This window comes from Gavia stellata, chromosome 4 (assembly GCF_030936135.1).
Source record: "Gavia stellata isolate bGavSte3 chromosome 4, bGavSte3.hap2, whole genome shotgun sequence".
Taxonomy (NCBI): domain Eukaryota; kingdom Metazoa; phylum Chordata; class Aves; order Gaviiformes; family Gaviidae; genus Gavia; species Gavia stellata.
In genome coordinates, this window is record NC_082597.1 from 77062658 (window position 1) to 77080863 (window position 18206).

The 18206-nt window shown below is 38.5% G+C and overlaps 1 protein-coding gene across 1 annotated transcript in view; it reads right to left on the minus strand.

Annotated features, from left to right (window-relative positions):
- Positions 1 to 18206, minus strand: part of SCUBE1 (signal peptide, CUB domain and EGF like domain containing 1) — a 211011-nt gene that overhangs the window by 152780 nt on the left and 40025 nt on the right. Inside the window, exon 4 of the mRNA XM_059816476.1 lies at positions 3087 to 3221. Coding sequence (XP_059672459.1) covers positions 3087 to 3221 — 135 coding nt within the window. The remainder of the gene's footprint in view (positions 1 to 3086; positions 3222 to 18206) is intronic.

The window sequence follows — 18206 nt, forward strand, 5'->3', positions numbered from 1 at the left end:
CCTCCCAAAAGATACTGAGACTAAACAGAAGAAATCAGCAGGCCTATAATGAAGACAGTGAAACAAAGCAAATACTGGGAAACCAGGGTTTGCCTTGACTTTAATGTCAGCCTGGCCTCCCGTTGGTATAAAATTCATATTTCTCTGTGGATCATTAATCCTTTTTGTCCACAGGAAATCATAAGAACACGTCTAGATGGCAAGCAAACATGTCATTTGGGACACGAGGATGGTATTAAAAGCCCCTACTGCGAACTCCAGTGTGGCTTTTAACTAGGGCTTGTGGGTAGGAGCACGCTGGTACAATACACCCCTGGAACCCTGGGACAGGCACAGTGCGTCTCTGGAAGCTGAGGAACTTCACAGAGCAGCCGACAATTTTAAGGAGGGTGCCTCATACCAGAAGACACCTTTCCCTTGGCTGGTTAGTGCAAAAACTGACATATTCCTTCCTCTGCTCAACCCCCAAGAGAATATCCAACGCCCTTTTTCAACTCCGAAACTACCACACCACTTGAATGGGCTGAGGAGCTCAAAGCACGTGATCAGCACCAGCCTTGCTGATGGCCAAGGCAAGTGAGCTGGGCCTGCAGACAGGGCATTGCTTAGGCTTGATACTGCTCCCTCCATTCGGAACTCATCCCAACTCCAAGTACCTCCTAAGCACCTTGCAATGCTTCTCCCTTTTTCCCAAGGCATTTGAAAACAGGAGGGAAACGGTGGTAGCGAACTGCATGAAGAACCTTGTGGTTGATTGTTTTAGACTAGCTGAGTCCTTGAAAAGACTTTAGGTAATGTCAAGGACACTGAGACCGTGTGACTACACATGCATTTTTCAGAGACAGAATAGTAATCCCACTGCAATTAATGGATCTTATTATGCTCAAAGTCAACAAACTTGCTAAAGGGCTTTGGCAAGTCAGTGCCTTTGTGTTTGGATTGCAATGCTAGCTGTGTGGTGTGCCTTTGTCCACTTCGGCTTTGTTTACCAACAGAGGAATAGACACAATCTAACCCTAGGCACAATTCTGGCTAAATATGTTGATGTGTATTTTTGCGTTCCAACAGCTTCTGTAGCGGCGCTTACAAGTGAGACAGATGAAAGTGAGTAAACGCAGATATTAAGAAAGCCATTTACTTTCTCACCATGCGTGTTTACTATTCACAGTTCAGTCACCTCTGACAACTGAAACAGATCATTTCATTTGATTTCCTTCCTCCAGCATACTCACCCAACCTTTGTGGGGGGGATCATGGCACTATAGCGTAATGTTTGCTGTTATTGTAATTTGGCACTTTATTTTTGAAAAGCTACAAACCATTTGTTCATAAAACACCTTGGCAATCACCATCGGTCTATTTGGTTGGTTACTTGTTTTTTTCAGATCTAAATTAATTTGAAGATGTTGCTTCAAATTAAACGCCCATGTCTTATGTGACATTTTCTTTGTAAAGAAGTTAACACAAGTATATTATTCCCATGCATATTTATTATGTGCATACAGCAGTCAACCTTCAAATCCACTCCCCCAGTCCTTCCGGCAAACTAGGAATCCTCTTTGTTGTAAAAACTTACCCTTTTCCCCTCAGTACATCTATTCCTTAGAAGAAACTTTTGCCTTTAGAGTCTCATTTTTCATTTATTTCATTAGTTTCCATCTCAGATAACTAAATTCTCTTTTATTACAGCTGGGAATTTTTATAATGTGCAAACTGAAATAATGATTGTATCACAGTACTCTGCAAGTGGTTTTCATTAAGCCTCCAGCTACTATTCCTTGTTCTGTCAGCTATCTTTGTGTCAGGGTTACTTTACGCTGGACAGAAATTTGAACAATTCATGTTGAAAAGAATGACTAAAAATCTATTAGATAACTTTTAAAATGCACTGGTTGATGGAGCTGAATTGTGTGCTCTTGTCATAATCAAAATACCTCAATTGCTTAAAACTTAACAATCATGCTAAAAAGTGGACCTGTAAATATATTCTGGGGATTCACATTTCTGAAAATCAAAATTCCTGCTTGTCTTTACAATTCTGTATTAGCAGACACACAATGCCAGAAATAAATTTACATTTCTGAGATGCTACACTACAATGTTTTGCTTTCTTGTCAACAGAGTGACTAAATTCATACTCTGTGTTCAAGTAGGATTTTCTGGTTAATTTTAGTGACTTAAAATAGTGCAGAACCATTTGTGTGGCTTGTTGAAATTTACAGCGTGCTTACATTGTTGATCACCAGACTCATCTTGCTACTTTGTCACTCTGTATTGCCTATAGGTAAATGAGTTTGCCAGCATGTATTCCCATTGCTGCCAGGGTCACCAGAAGTCTGAATGAACACATAAAGAGTCCACTTAATTGCAAAGATTTATAGCTATGCTGTTTTCTTTTCTCCCTTCCCACTCAAACTTGTCTTCCATGTCTGACATGCATAGAAAAGGGAGAGCTGCTTATTCTAGTCAAAATCAGCAGCAGACAAGGATCACAGTTTTGCAGGGATTCCTTATTTCTACTGCTAGTGCACAGGCAACAGAAAAGCAGTTTTCCAATCCACCCTAGATGGGGTACTGAGCCAAAGAAAAAATGCTGTGTCAATGTAATATCAGCCATCAGTCTGCAATGAAGCAATGAGTTACATGACTGGCAAAACCCTATAACCTGTATAACTTCCAGAAGCAACAAGCTGTTAATGTTGATTTAAGATACCATGCTCTCTAAGGTGGAAGACAGGTGAACTATTATACAATAAACAGATGAGAAATTTTTAAGTCTTGGAAACTCAGAAGCAGAAAGTTGCCATTTGAAAATCTGCCTCTGCCTGCCCAAAGACCCTGCTGTTCAAAACAATTATAATTTCTATGTCAAATTAAAGTCTTTTCCCCTATCTTATTTACGGCTCTGCTACAAGTTTGGGTAGCAGAGGAATCAATCAATTCCAACCAACCAGTAAAATTATTTTGGGAGCTCTGGGGACAAAAAAAAAAAAAAAAAACCAACCAAAAAAACCACCAAACAGTTCCTGCATTTCTGATTGAACAAGGTTATTCTAAAGAGCACAATTTACACACTGAAAACTTACCAATGGAGCGATGGATGCAGGTATGCTGGTTATCACTCAGAAAAAAGCCCTCTTTGCACTGACATTCATAGCTGCCCATAGTATTTACACAAATCTGCTGGCACCCTCCATTGTTATCCTGACACTCATCAACATCTAGAACAGAGAAGGAAAAAGAAATGCAAGATAATATACAGATTCAGAATATACATCTAGAAGAGCAAGGAATCCACAAAAAGGCACACTGTAAATTAAGCTAATGAAAACTACCCAAACCACATCAGAGTTAATTCAAATTAATCCATCTAATTCTTTTTCCTGTATCCTAGGTTTAAAGTTAACATAAAAAGCCAGTGGGGAGGGGAGTCCAGCTAAGTCTCCATGCATTCTGAGTTGCAAATTGATTTCCAATGCACAATGAATGTTAACGTCCTAAAAAGGCTGTGACCCCATCTGCCAAGTGTGGTGTTGCACTCTGTCATTCCCACTCCACTTGGAAAGACATACTTCAGGCCTACAGTAATTTCTAGCAGGGGTAGCAGGCAAACACAAAGGGCATTACTGGGTGAAAAGAGTCTTTATAGAGTTCTGGTCTTGAACAGAACAGCATGTTTCAATTACTGGAGTCATAACCCCCTACTTTGTCAGTTTGTTTAATGTTGTTTAATGAAAAGAAGGCTTCTTAAATCTAAATGTTCCATGTCTGTATTGTCATTTTAATAGGCAAATATATAAAACCACAAAGGCAGCATTAGCTACTGGCTGGTTTGAGGGTCCCTGCCTACCCCCCATCACCTCTCTTTGGCATAAAAGTTTTTATGCTGTTGTGTTTAACATAGACATATGTTTCAGCATTGGGAAACCACTGCCACTAAAAGATATCTGACCCACATTCAACCTTGCAACTCTCCTGTTTTGCTCATAAAAGGTGTATCATATCAATTTTCTGGGTTTTCTTTCGATAAAAGCAACATGCCACCTGAAAAATCCATGTTTTCCTTTTTTATGGAGACACTGCAACCAGTTAGTTATTTCACAGTGTGTGCCAACATGTCAGCAAATGAGTTGGTGTGTGTTTTGCTTTCATTTTATTTTTGGAGGGGGGAAAAACACAACAAAGCTAAATGATTCACAACATTCAAAACCTCAGAAGAGCTGGCACAGCTCCTGCAGAAATTAATTCCTCCAGGACTGGCCACAATACACTAAGGTAAAACCAAGCTGCTTTTGCCACTACTCTTGCAGGCAAGGCCAGGAAGCTCTGAAATGCTGGAGAAACTCAGCCGATAACTAATGCAGGAACGCTGGCTCGTTCTGGCAGCTTGCTCGGCTAAGCCTGCTATTGCTCTTTGTGCTGGTGTGCTGCCTGCGCTTCATGGGACAGAAATTGTAGCTCTTTCTCACAGAGAAAAAAAGCTCTAGGGTAATTACAGCGGTACCCAGGGAAACCAGGCAGTCTCCTCCTTTCTTGAACTACAATGCAAGTGTATAGACAGTCCTTCTCCTGTTTTTTATTTACCAGGAAATGTTAAGCACTATTGCCTCAAATTTTCTGTATCAAAACCCTCCCTGCCCTCAGTTCTTACTCTCTTCCAGATTTGAACCTTTTCATAATCCCATCAGAGCAGTTTGGGAGGGCATAGGAAAAGGAGATGTGAAGAATTTCCTTGCCTACTGCAGTATAAGAAGGAAAGATAAATAACACAACTTTGTGAGACCCTTCCTCTGTGAGACAGCAGGCCTCGCTGCCCTATTAGTGCCAACTCAAACTTATTCCTTCAGAACAGCACACTGGAATCTAGATCCTCCTCTCTGGAAGATTAGTTGAACACTAACTGAAGGAAAAAGTCTCTGTTAGTACATGTACAAACCCCAAAATTTTGCTACAAAGTACGTGGCCTTCCCAGAATTCTGTTTATAGTATCACAAAGCAACTTGAACAATTGCCTTCCAGCTCTGATGAATAATCTGAAACAAATGCAATGATTTATAAACATTTTTTTCTGCTCTTGATAGCAAATGCTGGTGATTTACCACTTCCGTAAAGAGCAGCTCAATTTACCACCAAGCCCCAAATCCACATGCTGGAATAAAAGTTTCTACAATTTAAATTCTTTAATAAGTTTTACTATGAGGAATTTCTTCTAATTGTTTTCAATTACTTGCTTCAAAATTATTTTAATATGTATTTATGAAGAGAAAGAGTTGAAAAAAGGGAGCAGCTGGGATCTAGGACTACTATATCTATGTCCATACTACATGCCTTCCAATAAATCTTGGCCTGGTGGTGTAGGATTAACATTTTCTCTTCTCAGGCCTCAATCCTACTAGGGTGAGGCTTTTTGGAGCACTTTGTATTCCTGTAGTCTTAAAAGGCAGTATTGCTTATTATCCACCATACCAAACAATCTATTGGACGTGGCTGCCCGAAAAATATTTACTGAATTATTTATTGAATTATTTACTTGGTAAACTTTCCAATAAAGTCACTTTGTGATCAGCCTATTACTGAGTTTAGAGAACAGTGTAAAAAAATCTTCTGAAGTTAGGAGAGAGAACTCCATCAACTCCAATGAGCTTAAGATTTGTTAGATCTGGCAGAATAATTCCTTCATGTATCTGAATGTTTCAAAGCTCACAAATTAAATAGCTGCCAAAGAGGCTTCTTTCTTTCATTGTTTGTGCAACCCTCGTTCAAAGCAGTTCAAGTTACCCAGCTGAACGTGTAAACATCAGTAATGCAGCATATTTGCGATTGCATTTTGGACCAGATTTTCTAGAGATTAAGTTCCACATAAACACCAAAATAAGAAGCCAGGTTTTCAATAAAGCTCTTCTGTCTCCAGTTTTGGAGGTTTTACATGTCAAACTGGGCTGTTGACTGTTCTAAAAAACAGAGGGTGGATCCTCAGGAGCTTTAATTGTAAACGGAGGACGGATCCTCAGGAGCTTTAATTGCTGCCACTCTGTGTGACAGTTTACACCTGCTGGAGACCTGCACCCCAGAGCCTAACTCTAGATATAAAAGTCACTTATGATGCAAAATCCCTTCACTCAAACATCTACTCTAAGCCTCAACTTTCTTTATTACTCACTCTTTATAAAAATGAATTTTTTTTTTTTTAGAGCAAACAGACATGTCTTCTTTGGCAACGTTTTGCACAAAATCAGCTACCACTGGACATCTTATCCAGGACCAGGGCTGTCTCCCTGAGGATGGCAGCCCCAAGGCAGCAGGTGCAGGTCTCCCTTCCTTTAAACTGGTGTATGGAAACTCAAAACCATTTCCTAGGCTCTTTATCTGGCAAAAGTTCTTTCATCCAGCTTGGCCTCACCACCTGACAGTGTGCTGATTCCTAGAGTACATTATCCACTGCTTACAGGAGAGCTGAGCCTCAAAATCCCACTGATGATCCCAGGGTGGAAGCTGGAGCAAGGTTTCAGCAAATCTATGCAATCCAAACTCACAAAAAGATGGAAAAAGGTTCTCACCTGAGCTGAGCTCAGATGGTTATTCCACATGGCTGCTCCAACCCTCATCCTTAAAAAGACGAGGAAAAACTAGAGGAAAGTGAATATATGTCCTTAAGCCATTCTCTGTAACACTCATCACAAAGAACCATCCTGTGATTACGTCTACCAAAGACAATCCTTGATGGAAGCATCTAGAAATAACTCAGCTTCCACAGCCCTTAACTACTCCTTACCAGCACAAATAAATAGCTAAGATGACAATTAGCACAAGAGCTAGAATTGCTTATACAGAGTTTAGACCAGAGTGACAAACCTATGTTTCCAGGGAGATGAGGGCCTGGACTTCAAATTGGCCCGTCATCATCAAGGACAACAAGGAATAAGGGAAAAGCCAGCTCAGGGAGAGGCTGGGAAAGGAGAAGTATCTTTCAAAAGAGAAGGAGAGATAATGGATGCATATATACATACATACATACATGTAGAGATATATCTATACATCAGAAGCACTATGCAAATTAATGCATATCTGAATTTGCATAAGACCTCTAGCTTTTTGGCCTACTGCCTTCACATAACCAAACTTGTGTTCTGTATCTTGGTAAGATGAGATCCTCTATAGAGCCATAGTGTGGAACAGTATCAAAGGGTAGGAAACATTACAGTTGATAAAGATGGATGTTTTATTTATTAAATAAACAAATGCTTTCAGTTTCTCATTTAATTTATCTGATGAACTTTTCAAACTAGCTCCACTGGTATTTCACCCTGATCTGACTGAGAACTTCCCACAGTATTTGGCCTAAACAAGCTATTCTGATCGAGTGTCCTATTTGGATACCATTGAGGGAGAAAGGTCTGCTAAGGGTACCTGAAACCAAAACCACAAGCAGGAAGATACAAAAGTGGAAATGCTACATGAGTCAATGTCAAGAACAGTATGTCCACTGTCCACTTCCTCCCATGATCTTCTCTTCCTTCCTTCTGACATTTTTCTTTCACGTCAGCACTTTCATGAGCACTTAAGCCCCTCAGAAATCTGAGTCTCATCTTCAAAGTCTCCAAAGCATTTGGGAGCCACAGTACAATTCACTTACTATAGCATTAAGATTCTTTGGAGACTTCTAAAAACAGCACTGTGACTCACGATCCAGGGAGCTGATCCTGCTAGTTTTTCTCTAAGCTACTCTTTGAAACTTTTGGAAGATTTCTCTAAGATGCCTATTTTACGAGTGCAGAACATCGTGATAGAGAGATGAACTACTGACAGCAATACTGCAGTCTTTCCTCAAAAGTTAGCAAAAACGCTACTGAGGATATCTTGTATTTGTAAGAGGAATGATTAGCAACTGCAAACTCAGAAAATATGAGTGCCTGATTCTGGAATTTTAAAACCATTATATTCTGAATATTTCTAGTCAGAAAGCTGGCCGAAACTAATTAAAAAAACCACATTCCTGGATTTACTATAGTCATAGTTATTCTTATACCAAAAGAACATCTAGCCCAACATCCTCTCTTTGACAATGCCCTATAGTTGATACTCAGGAGAAGACTGTAGAGATGGGACAAACCCATTGCTGGCATGCTCTCCCAGCTTTCAGCAATCACATACCTATTAACCTTTCTAAATCACTTGCTAGATCATTGTCACTGCTGGATCTTTCCTGTATGACTTTGTCTAATCTCTTCTGAACCCAACATGATGGGGCAATTACTTCTGCAATTTAGTTATGAGTTACATAAAAAAGACATCCATTTGTTTATTTCAAACATGCTGCTTCATAGTCTGAATGAATGCCCCCTAATCCCATTACTGTGAGAAACAGTAAATATTCATTCCCTACTTGTCTTTTCTGCATCTTTCTTGATCTTACAGATCCCCCTCAGCCTCATACTGTCTACCTCATCTATTCCGAGCCCTGAAGCACAGCAATACACAAATATGATAATTACAGAGACAATTCAAATGACTTCGGTATACCATGTTTAAAACAGAAAGTGCTCATTTACAGAAGTTAACCTTAATGATTGCAACATTTGGCACATATTCTTCCTCACTTCTCTATTCCATTCCCTCCAAGTATCATGATGCTCTACTGGAGTGGGTGTCTTGTAAGATCTGATTTCAAGATAGCTGTGGAAGCCCAAAGAGCAAATCTGGCATGTAGGAGTGACGCAAGTGGTATCAGATTAGAGGTTGCAGGCAGGTGTTCTGCTGGAATGGTCATACAAGTAGCAACATGCTGTCAAGGTAGGGAGAGTGATACATTGCATCAGCTGAGGGGACCATGGAAACAGGAATTATTGCTAATTGAAATAACTGCTAAACCATCTTTCTTAGACCAACTTTATATGAGCACATAAAGGGAAATATTAGAAGAAACCTACATACACAGCATTCATATCTCCAGGAGATCTGAAATCAGACTTCACCAAGAATTTAAAAGCAGGGCCCAAATTTTCTATTTGCACATAAGGCTAGAAATATTTTTTTTGTCCCATTCTTTCAGAAATTGAAAAATGTGGTGAAGAAAAGGAAAAATAACACCACACCCTTAAATCCAGCACTTCATTCACTACCACAGTTGCAGAAATCTTCACTAAAGCCCTTGCTGAGAAAAGATCCACTTGCAAAAAAATGCATCCTACAGCAGTGAATGTTTACTGGAGTGGACATTAAAAAAAGCAAAAAGTGCGAAACACTACCTTTCCTTGAAAAATAAAGCACATTTTACAGAAGAGAAACATGAAGTACAAATCACAAGGATGCTCTTGGGTGATGAATACTAAAATCATTCTAAAATGATGAATGAACTGATCCCTAGAACCACTCTTCGTATGTACAAGGATACAACACCTAAAATGATGCTCATGATCTGTCCTGGAGAATCCCATCTCTTAATGGGCTACAGTCACCTATCACCTCAACACCCATTGATGAGGCTTCTTGTTTGCCTGCACAGTTATAGATGTGCACAACTTGAAAAGGAATGCTTAAAATCTTTTTTCTGTAGCTATTTTGTGACATGCAGTGGAATTCCTTAAATTTCACACTACACAAACACAGTGCAAATGCGGCTGCAACAGACTTCTTTGCTATGTATAGTATAGGAAATATTCACTTAGCGCAAGTGCTTAATTCTGCTGCGTGTGATGCCTGCCCATTTGCTGAGCTGAAGTAAACAGCCCCACGGACATTGCGCGAATGTTACATCGAGTTCAAGTCTCTTGACGTCACTTGTTTATTCCTTTCTTAAACAACTGGGCACCACTGTCTGTCCTTTTAAGAAACCCAAACCCTTTTCGCAGCTTTTAGCATTTCCAAAATAAACATCCAAGCCCCTTAATGTGACATCTTAGTTGTAGCTTCTATCCTCTTACTTGGTAATCAAGTCTATTTTTTAGACAGACGCATACACATGGTGGCCTCCTGACAACAGCGCCTAAATGCAATGAAGTTCCCCATCAATTATTTTTTAATAAGTCATGCATTCTTCCGATACAGGGCTTTAAAACAATTTTGTATGAATTCGATTCTGCTTCTTTTCATCTACAGTGCCACTGTCTAGGGAATGCCAGCAGCCTCCAGCGTGGCATGAGGCTCTTACTGTGAGGCTCAGACAGCCCTGGTCCCATTAGCAATAAGCTTGCAGTTCCCACTGACGTCTAGCTGCATGCAGGCCACTCCAAGTTGCAATGCTGGATTAACAATCCTCCATAAACTAGGAGGGAAGTTAATTACAGATGCAAACAAGCAGCAGTCCTGATCAACTGAAGGAAAAATCTGGGACAAGTTGAGTAAATTACCCAGCCTATTATCAAAATGTCCCTTACTTTGTCTTACCCCTGGGCTTTCTCTGGAACATCATTAATTGCTGCAGGCTCAACTGAAGCAGTATTCTATATCCTTCTTCCAAGATAACTACTGCTTATACCTGCTTCCTTTTACATCTACTTATAGAACCTGCCAGGATCAGAAAAAAACTTGGTTTGGGTTAACTCAAAACTGCTTTTTTTTTTGTTTTGATTATTTTCTTATAAAAATGAAAAATATTTTGCTGTGGGCTAAACAAAGCATATAACTTAACATGAAAAATGAAACAATATTTTCATTTCAAGTTGGTAACATCTTCCAGGTCTATACAACATGAAGCACTTTGCTCCTGAGCTCTGGTAATAAAAGCCAAGGAAATGGCTAGATTCATGGTTTTCTTTGTTATCTATCAGTAACACAGTTAGGGGGCTCTCTAGATTCAGATGAGGGATTTTAAACTAAGCATTGCAGCACCCAGTAGGCTATGAAGTCATTCTCTCTATATCGATAACACTTGGAGTCCATGAGAAGTGGAAGAAATGGGACAGTCTGAAGCACAACCTTCAACACACTGAAAAGAGAACTATATCAGGAGTTGAGAAACACTGCCTTAGTCAGGCACATATCTATGCATTAACTTTTGGGGAACAGGAAAATGCTTAAAATGTTTTGGAAGTGCTGAAATTCCTCTTGTAGGTCATATCAAAATAATTAAATTTTCCTGAAAGTATCTTCATTGGTGAAAAGTGTTTTGCAAATGCAACCTCATTTTCTGAATAGTTTCAGTAGGTATATTTTCAGTGAATGAATGCTTCATTTGGCACAAAATCTTTGGGCAAATGGGCATTCATGCCACTGGGGAAACTAGTTCAGCATTTCCACTCTCCTAAACATGAGTAACACAAAAAGCAGTATTTAGAACAAATATTTTCTCTGATTTCTCTTGACAGAAATACCTGAAAGATATTCAAGATCTTACAGTAAACATTCATTTCTTTTTTATAAGGAATGCCAATACTAGCTTACCACTCAACCTAGTTGTGCTGTGTTACACAGTACAAGCTGGAATCGTTGGTTGTTTTTGACTACCTGGTTTTAAGTAAACAGCCTTAGAAAACAGTTGGACACCTGTGCACCAGTTAAACAGCAGCAGCCCATTAGTACATGTAAGCTGCAGTAAATTGAGTCAGTGCTATGCAACTCAACAGATGAACACCATCAGCCACAGGCATCTCTTATAAAGAGAGATCAGCATCGTCTTGATTGGTAAGAGTGCTGGGAATTGTCAATGAAAAGCAACAGTGGTCAAAAACCTGACTTCAGGAACGTCATAACTATGTAAAGAAGGGACTAATTTAATAGGTTTGGAGCTGGCATGGTAGTGTAAAGCCAAAACAAACAAAGAACCCAAAATAAAACAAACAACCAGCTCATCCCCGCCTTCCCCATGAAATTCACCAGAGCTGTATATTCTTTTCACCAGCACCTGGGAACACATAAATGGATTTCTATAAAAGCTATATAACAGTGTTCATTTTTTCTTAAATCAAAGTGCTTAAGAGTCATGGTCTTCTGTTATCAGTGTCCAATATATGAAGTTAATGCATCCACTCACTTTGCAGTTGTATCAGACAGGTTAAATACATATACAAGAAAAAAAACCTTGTGTTTCATGCACAAGTTAATCTGTAAATGACAGGAATCATGCAGAGCTTTCTATGGGCAACTTATTCCACTAAAAGTGTTCTTACCTTTTACTCTAAGATAGCTGATGTTAGTTGTACAGAATCTTAAGTCAGAGGGAAAAGTATTTACATGTTAAGGCAAATGGACTGACTGTCCACTGACAAATTCTGCAACTTGAAGTCCCTGAAGTCCCTCTCAGACATGTAGCCTGTGTGAAATTACAAAGTGGACACTTGTTGGAACCTTTTTATTTTGAGCTCAGTTTCCTAGAGTTCTTCTTTGAGTTCTGATTTCATATTCAAACACTCAAAGCAAAACTCAGTCCATACCCAGGATATTCATGCCATTTCAGAGCACAAGAATGAGTTTTCACATACTTTCAATGTGCGGTCATTAACAGACTGAGCCTGTGGTCCCTTCAGAGCCTAATCAACACTGAATTTATAGTTAGGAGAAGTTTTTCCAGTAATTTTTAAAGTGAGTAAAATCTTGTCTCTTAGATGTTTCAGAGGTTTTTGTAAGTACTGAATAACATTTGGTGGCAAATAGACAGTCTCAGGCCTATTAAAGAAAACTCTGCAGTTGCACAAGCAGTGGATATCACAACTCATACCTGGTGTGCATGTAAAAGTTTTGATGCACTAGGACCGGGGTGCTTAGCATCTTATAAAACTAAGCCCTAAATGATTTGCAAGTCACACGACAAAAGTCTGGCTCCCTGTCCTGTAAGTGCAGCTCTAAGCATGTCACTATAAATCACTAGTGGAATCCAGAACCCATTCTCTGCTGTCATATTAGCAATTTTTATTGTGTCTCTGACTAATTTCAGAAGCAGTTTCTTAGTTATGCCTTCAAAATAACAACAGAAATAATGAAATAAATGAAGTTTCTCAACTTTTTCAAAGGAAGTCATTCAAGCTCCCCAGTTAAGTCTAAATAGACCAATGTATATACTCATGATACTGAATTGCAAAAATTATTTTTCAGAATGTAATACTGGAATATTGCTACTCTTTATTTGCTAATATGTATCTGAAAAATATGACTCTGGTACTTCAATGTAACAGTGTAAGTTATCAGTAGTGGAAAACTTTTCAGCCTGTAGTGGTCACAATAGAAATACACTAGGAATACTTGCAAAAAATCACTTTAGGGATTTTTTTGTTGATTCAGATACACAAAAATAGATCACCTCACTTTCAAGTTGCTTGTATACTTATAAACACATTATGTTGGAGAAACTCTGTAGGAGAAAAAAATCGTGGAGAAAAATTTAGCTCTTTCCCATTCAAGCTTATTTAATCAAAAAGAATTATAAAAACCCTCACCTATTAGTTTTCTCTGTTTCGTATGTTGTCTGATAAAAATTAGCATGAAAAACTGTACAGTGTACCCTACAATGAAAAACCCCACTATTTTCCCCATGAAGTACTCTACAATTTTCTATTCACAATTTTCAAAGTAAAGCCAACTTCCAAGGTCTTGCAACAGAAATCTTGTCCTCTCTTATGAGGGGAATAAAACCCATGAAAGTACACTCACTAACATATGACCTAGAGTACACAAAGCTAGAGGCTCCCAGAACTCTGCATGCTTGACTCTTGCTGAGGGGTGTCTGTAACACTGCCATCTAAATAAATTCAGCAATACATCTTTCCATTCTTTTGAACTCTTCAATTCTACTTCCATTCTGTTTTAACGAAGGTATGACCACTCTGCTGAAGAGGCTGTACTATAGCCTAATCCTTAGTGCTGTAGCAACTTTCTCTTCAGTTATAATTTTCTTTTGTTAAGATGGAGTGGAAAAGCTTTGCCCTGACTCTCATCTTGCTCCTGTCCTACAGCACAATACCATATGTCCACTTCAGTCTTATTTATTTAACAAAGTATATTTCAATTGATTCCAAACATTTCTTTCCATATCCCATAAGGCCTCTTAATCATAAATTTTGCTTTAATCCTAAACCTTCCATATTCTCTAAGCAATCATTCTTGTAAAGTATGTCCAGGGACTTTTTAATTAATGTTTTAAATTATTATTATTATTATTATTATTACTACTACTACTACTACTACTACTTAGATGTTAGCTACAGTCATCACAAAATCATACGAAAATATGCCACCATCCTTCCTGCACCTCTTTTATGCAAAACTACATTTTGTGCTCTGATACAATTCCAGTAAGGAATGTGCACACAGGGAATATTTTGAGATACTTGAGAAGGATCTGGATTGAAGGTTGCAGAAGGTAATGGAAGCTGTAAAAATAATCCTCCATATTGGTCCTGTAGCCTGATTCAAGTTTGCACATTGTACACTGAAGTCAAAAGGGTAACGTCAAGGTGCAGAAATTCATGGAAAGTATTAGACAGCAAAAGCAGGGCACTACAGAAAGCTGCGACCCTGGAATCTACTTAATGAGTAAATTCACTACCAACCTTTCATCTGGTACTTATCCACACTGGAAAAGAGTTTTGTTTCATTTTCTAATACAGTACGCAATTATGCAGCAGCTATTCTTTTTGATGGCTATTTCTTACTGTATAAATCATACTGTTTATCATAAATCAACACTGCCAAGAACTGACTGCATTCTAAGCATAATGACAGTGGCTATATTTGAAATCAGAGACCGGACGACTTCACTGCTCTCCACTTTGTCTGATGCCTTTTTGTAATCCATATGAATTCAGTGTTTTAACTGGATCTATGTAATTTCTAGGATTGACAAAGACACCTTTCTATGAGGGAAGGCTTGAATGTCATACACACCTGACCGGTAAACACACCGATTATAGGCTGAAATCCTGTACCCTCATGCGAAACACATTCTCCCTTGCTTTAAGTAAGAGCTAAACACAATGTGGCTCCCAAAGCTTTGGTTAATTTTAATGCGTTTTATAGATTTTCTCTTAAGGTATACATCAATAGTGGCCACACTGGCTTAGAAATTTGCTATTATAAGAAAGTTAAGATGAATTAATAAAAGATACAAAACTAATACAAACAAGATAAAGTAGTAAGGAAGCAGAATAAATAACGCAGAATAAAACTCTGACTTTGCTGAACTGCTGAAGACAGAGCCATCTACAGCCATATCAGACCAAATAAGAGCATCCATATGGGATTTAACTGATTTAACTTATACATACTAACTTCACACTCTAAACTGATTATTCTTCACTTTCCCGAGTGTTCCATGTAGAGAAATCTTTACTGTGATTGATTACCTCCTCCAGGGAGTAAGTAGTTAAAAAAAAAAGAAAGACTCAGACAACAAGAAGACTTGCAGGAACAAGAGACTGAGATTGATGCTGCTGTCACATAGCTCCCAGTTTCTTAATTTATTATGACAGTCTGAGACTCTAACTTCATAGTTGACAGCAACCAAGATTTATTCCACACTTTTGATTATTTCCCCATACCTAATAAAAAACCTTGGGCCTACACTGATTTATACTTTCACTTATTTTGGTACTTCTCAGATCCCATTGGCTTAAGAAAGCAAACATACGGCAAAATAACATGTAAAGAAACTTGTATCTCATTTGAACTCAAAAGATTAATGTGGGGTGACTAAACATCAGAGTAGTTTGAAGGGCGAAACTTTCAGATACAGAAATAGAAAAAGCAGAATAAGAAAAGTAGTGTGTTCAGATCCTAGCTTCAGAGAGGGCTGGATATTGCAGGCCTTTCCATCAATCACAATGAGAATTCCACATTTTCCAGAGTGAACATGAATGTATTTTCAAAATTAGTCTCCAATTTTGGGCTCCAAACTTCTGATAGCAACAATCCTATTTTCAAAGATGTTGATTAACTGAAGTCCATGGGACTGCACCCATGAAAAAACAGGGAGCAGTTCATCTCAGCTACAGTAAGTATATACTTCAGGATGAGGGCAGTCCCACACACAAAATACCTATTTGTCTCTAGTGACTCCAAGGTGAGTACAGATAGATGGTTTGTACGCAGACATTTACACTCCATCAGCTGAAGCACAGGCTAGGACATTTAAAGTAAGTGGTTCTTAATTTGAGGGCTTCATAAGCTGTATAGAAATGTAGGGCTTGACCTCTTGGTTGTTAAATGTTTTTCAGATTTCTATACAAACACCATGATAACGATTCTCATTCGTCCATCATGGAACCTGCCATAAAGAGAGGAGGCTGCAATGGCTCAGAGTCCGGAAATTTCTACAGTTACCAGGAGCCATAAAACTAAATCTGAAGCTTAAAAGAAGAAGATCATCAGAACTAACATAATATAATCCTATCTCAAAAGAGAGATTTAACTTATTTCTATGATTGTCTGCTACCACTTGCACCAGGAAGACTCTCACAAGATGCGGGCAACCAAATAACAAAAGTAAACGCATATATGCAGAAGTTGTATGTAAACTTCTAATACAGAATTGTCTATAGAACATTTGCTTATCATCCTAGCTATTCATATTTGCTCTGCACCTAGTCATCAGTTAGCGGAAGGCATTGCGGAATAGTAGTACATGTTACAAAATCTGATGCATGCCACAGCACCACAAAGACTGGTTACTTCAAATTGCTGTGATGAATCACAGCTGTTATCATTCACCTAATGTACAGACCAAGCAAGACTGACAAAAGATCTGAAAACAGTAATACAGTAAAAATTAGTTCACTGAAGAAACATCAGAAAGTAACTTTCTTTGTCATTTAGGCTTGCATCTGAAAAACAAAGAACTTCAAAAAATGCACTCAAGTTTCTTACCCTAAAAGAATGCATTCATCACTAAATTTCAGTTAGTTGTGCAATTTGCAGCGTGGATTTTTGTGTATGTACCCACTGCAGCTTGTCTGGGGGAGGTTCAGTAGCTTAATACCTCTGGGTCCCCATATGCAGGGGTCCTTTAATCCCAAGGTTCTTACTATGCTCCAAGGGCCCAAACACAGCCAGTCATCATTTGCAGAAATATAGAACACATAAAAGTTTAAAACATAGAGGTACATCTATTGTTAAAACTTGCATTTCAACACTTTTCATCCTGTCTGTAAATATATATTACAGAGGGCCCCATTCCCATCTTGTGCCTGAGCCCCTCACATTTAGAACAGATCCCTGCTACTCAACCACTGAGCCCTGATTTGGGAGTCTGGCCTCCTTCTCCTAAGACATAAAACAACTGCCAAGTCCTGAAGTTCTGCTCAAGCAAAACTCTCACTGGAATCACTGGAAATGAGTAAGAGCTTCAAGATTTAGATTAATAACTTTCTCTACAAAAATACCGTAATTTTACATGTGTTTTAATAAAAATGAAGAGATATGAAAAGAAGGCTTTTGGGTTTATTCAACCCTCCTCTGTCTGCCAAGGAGTTTAAGATTAGCAACCATGAAAATCTGGAAGAGAGTTTATGACTGATAATATTATTAGAGGCCCTGCTGATGGGCTAGAGGAGGACAATACTTAACTGTCAGCTCACCTAACAGTCTCCTGGAATTAGGAAAGAAGGGCAAGGAAAACTGGAAGACAGCCAAGAAAATGGACCATTTTTCAGCTTCTCTTTCAAATATTTGTTTTTATGAAACTAAAAACAATTTTCCAAAACCTGTTCAGTTTCATATTAAGAATGCTCACATTAAAAAAAAAAAAAACATCTATTTGAACTGTTGAGAAACATAAAGAAAAATAAACATCAGTAATAGAAGCATTCATTTGGAGTTCAAGCAAGCAACACATTGTGCACAGCTGTCTGAAGAAGAAGAAAAATAAAGCTAAATTAAAAGGAAGACATTGGCCTCTAATCATACCAGTGATTATGCAATCCTAAATGAGTTATGTACCACTTCTTGACATTTTACATCTGGGAGCTTTAGAAATTATTTCTCATACACTTGCAACTCTCCTCCCACTTCATGTTGATAGGCAGATTAGGTCATAATCCCCCATCCCAGTGTTTATACATTCAGACAAACAGAAGGATAGGAATAGGTAGATTTGGGGTTCTAGCTGTTTTGGGTTTGTTTTGAAAGAAAGGCATAGACCACTGGAACATTCACTGAAAGAGGATGAATGATATGATGTGATACACATACACGTGTGTACATACTAATCTTCTTTTTGTCACCTGAGTCAGATTGTAGATTACTACTACCCAGTCAGGAATGAAGCCTATATATGCCAGGGT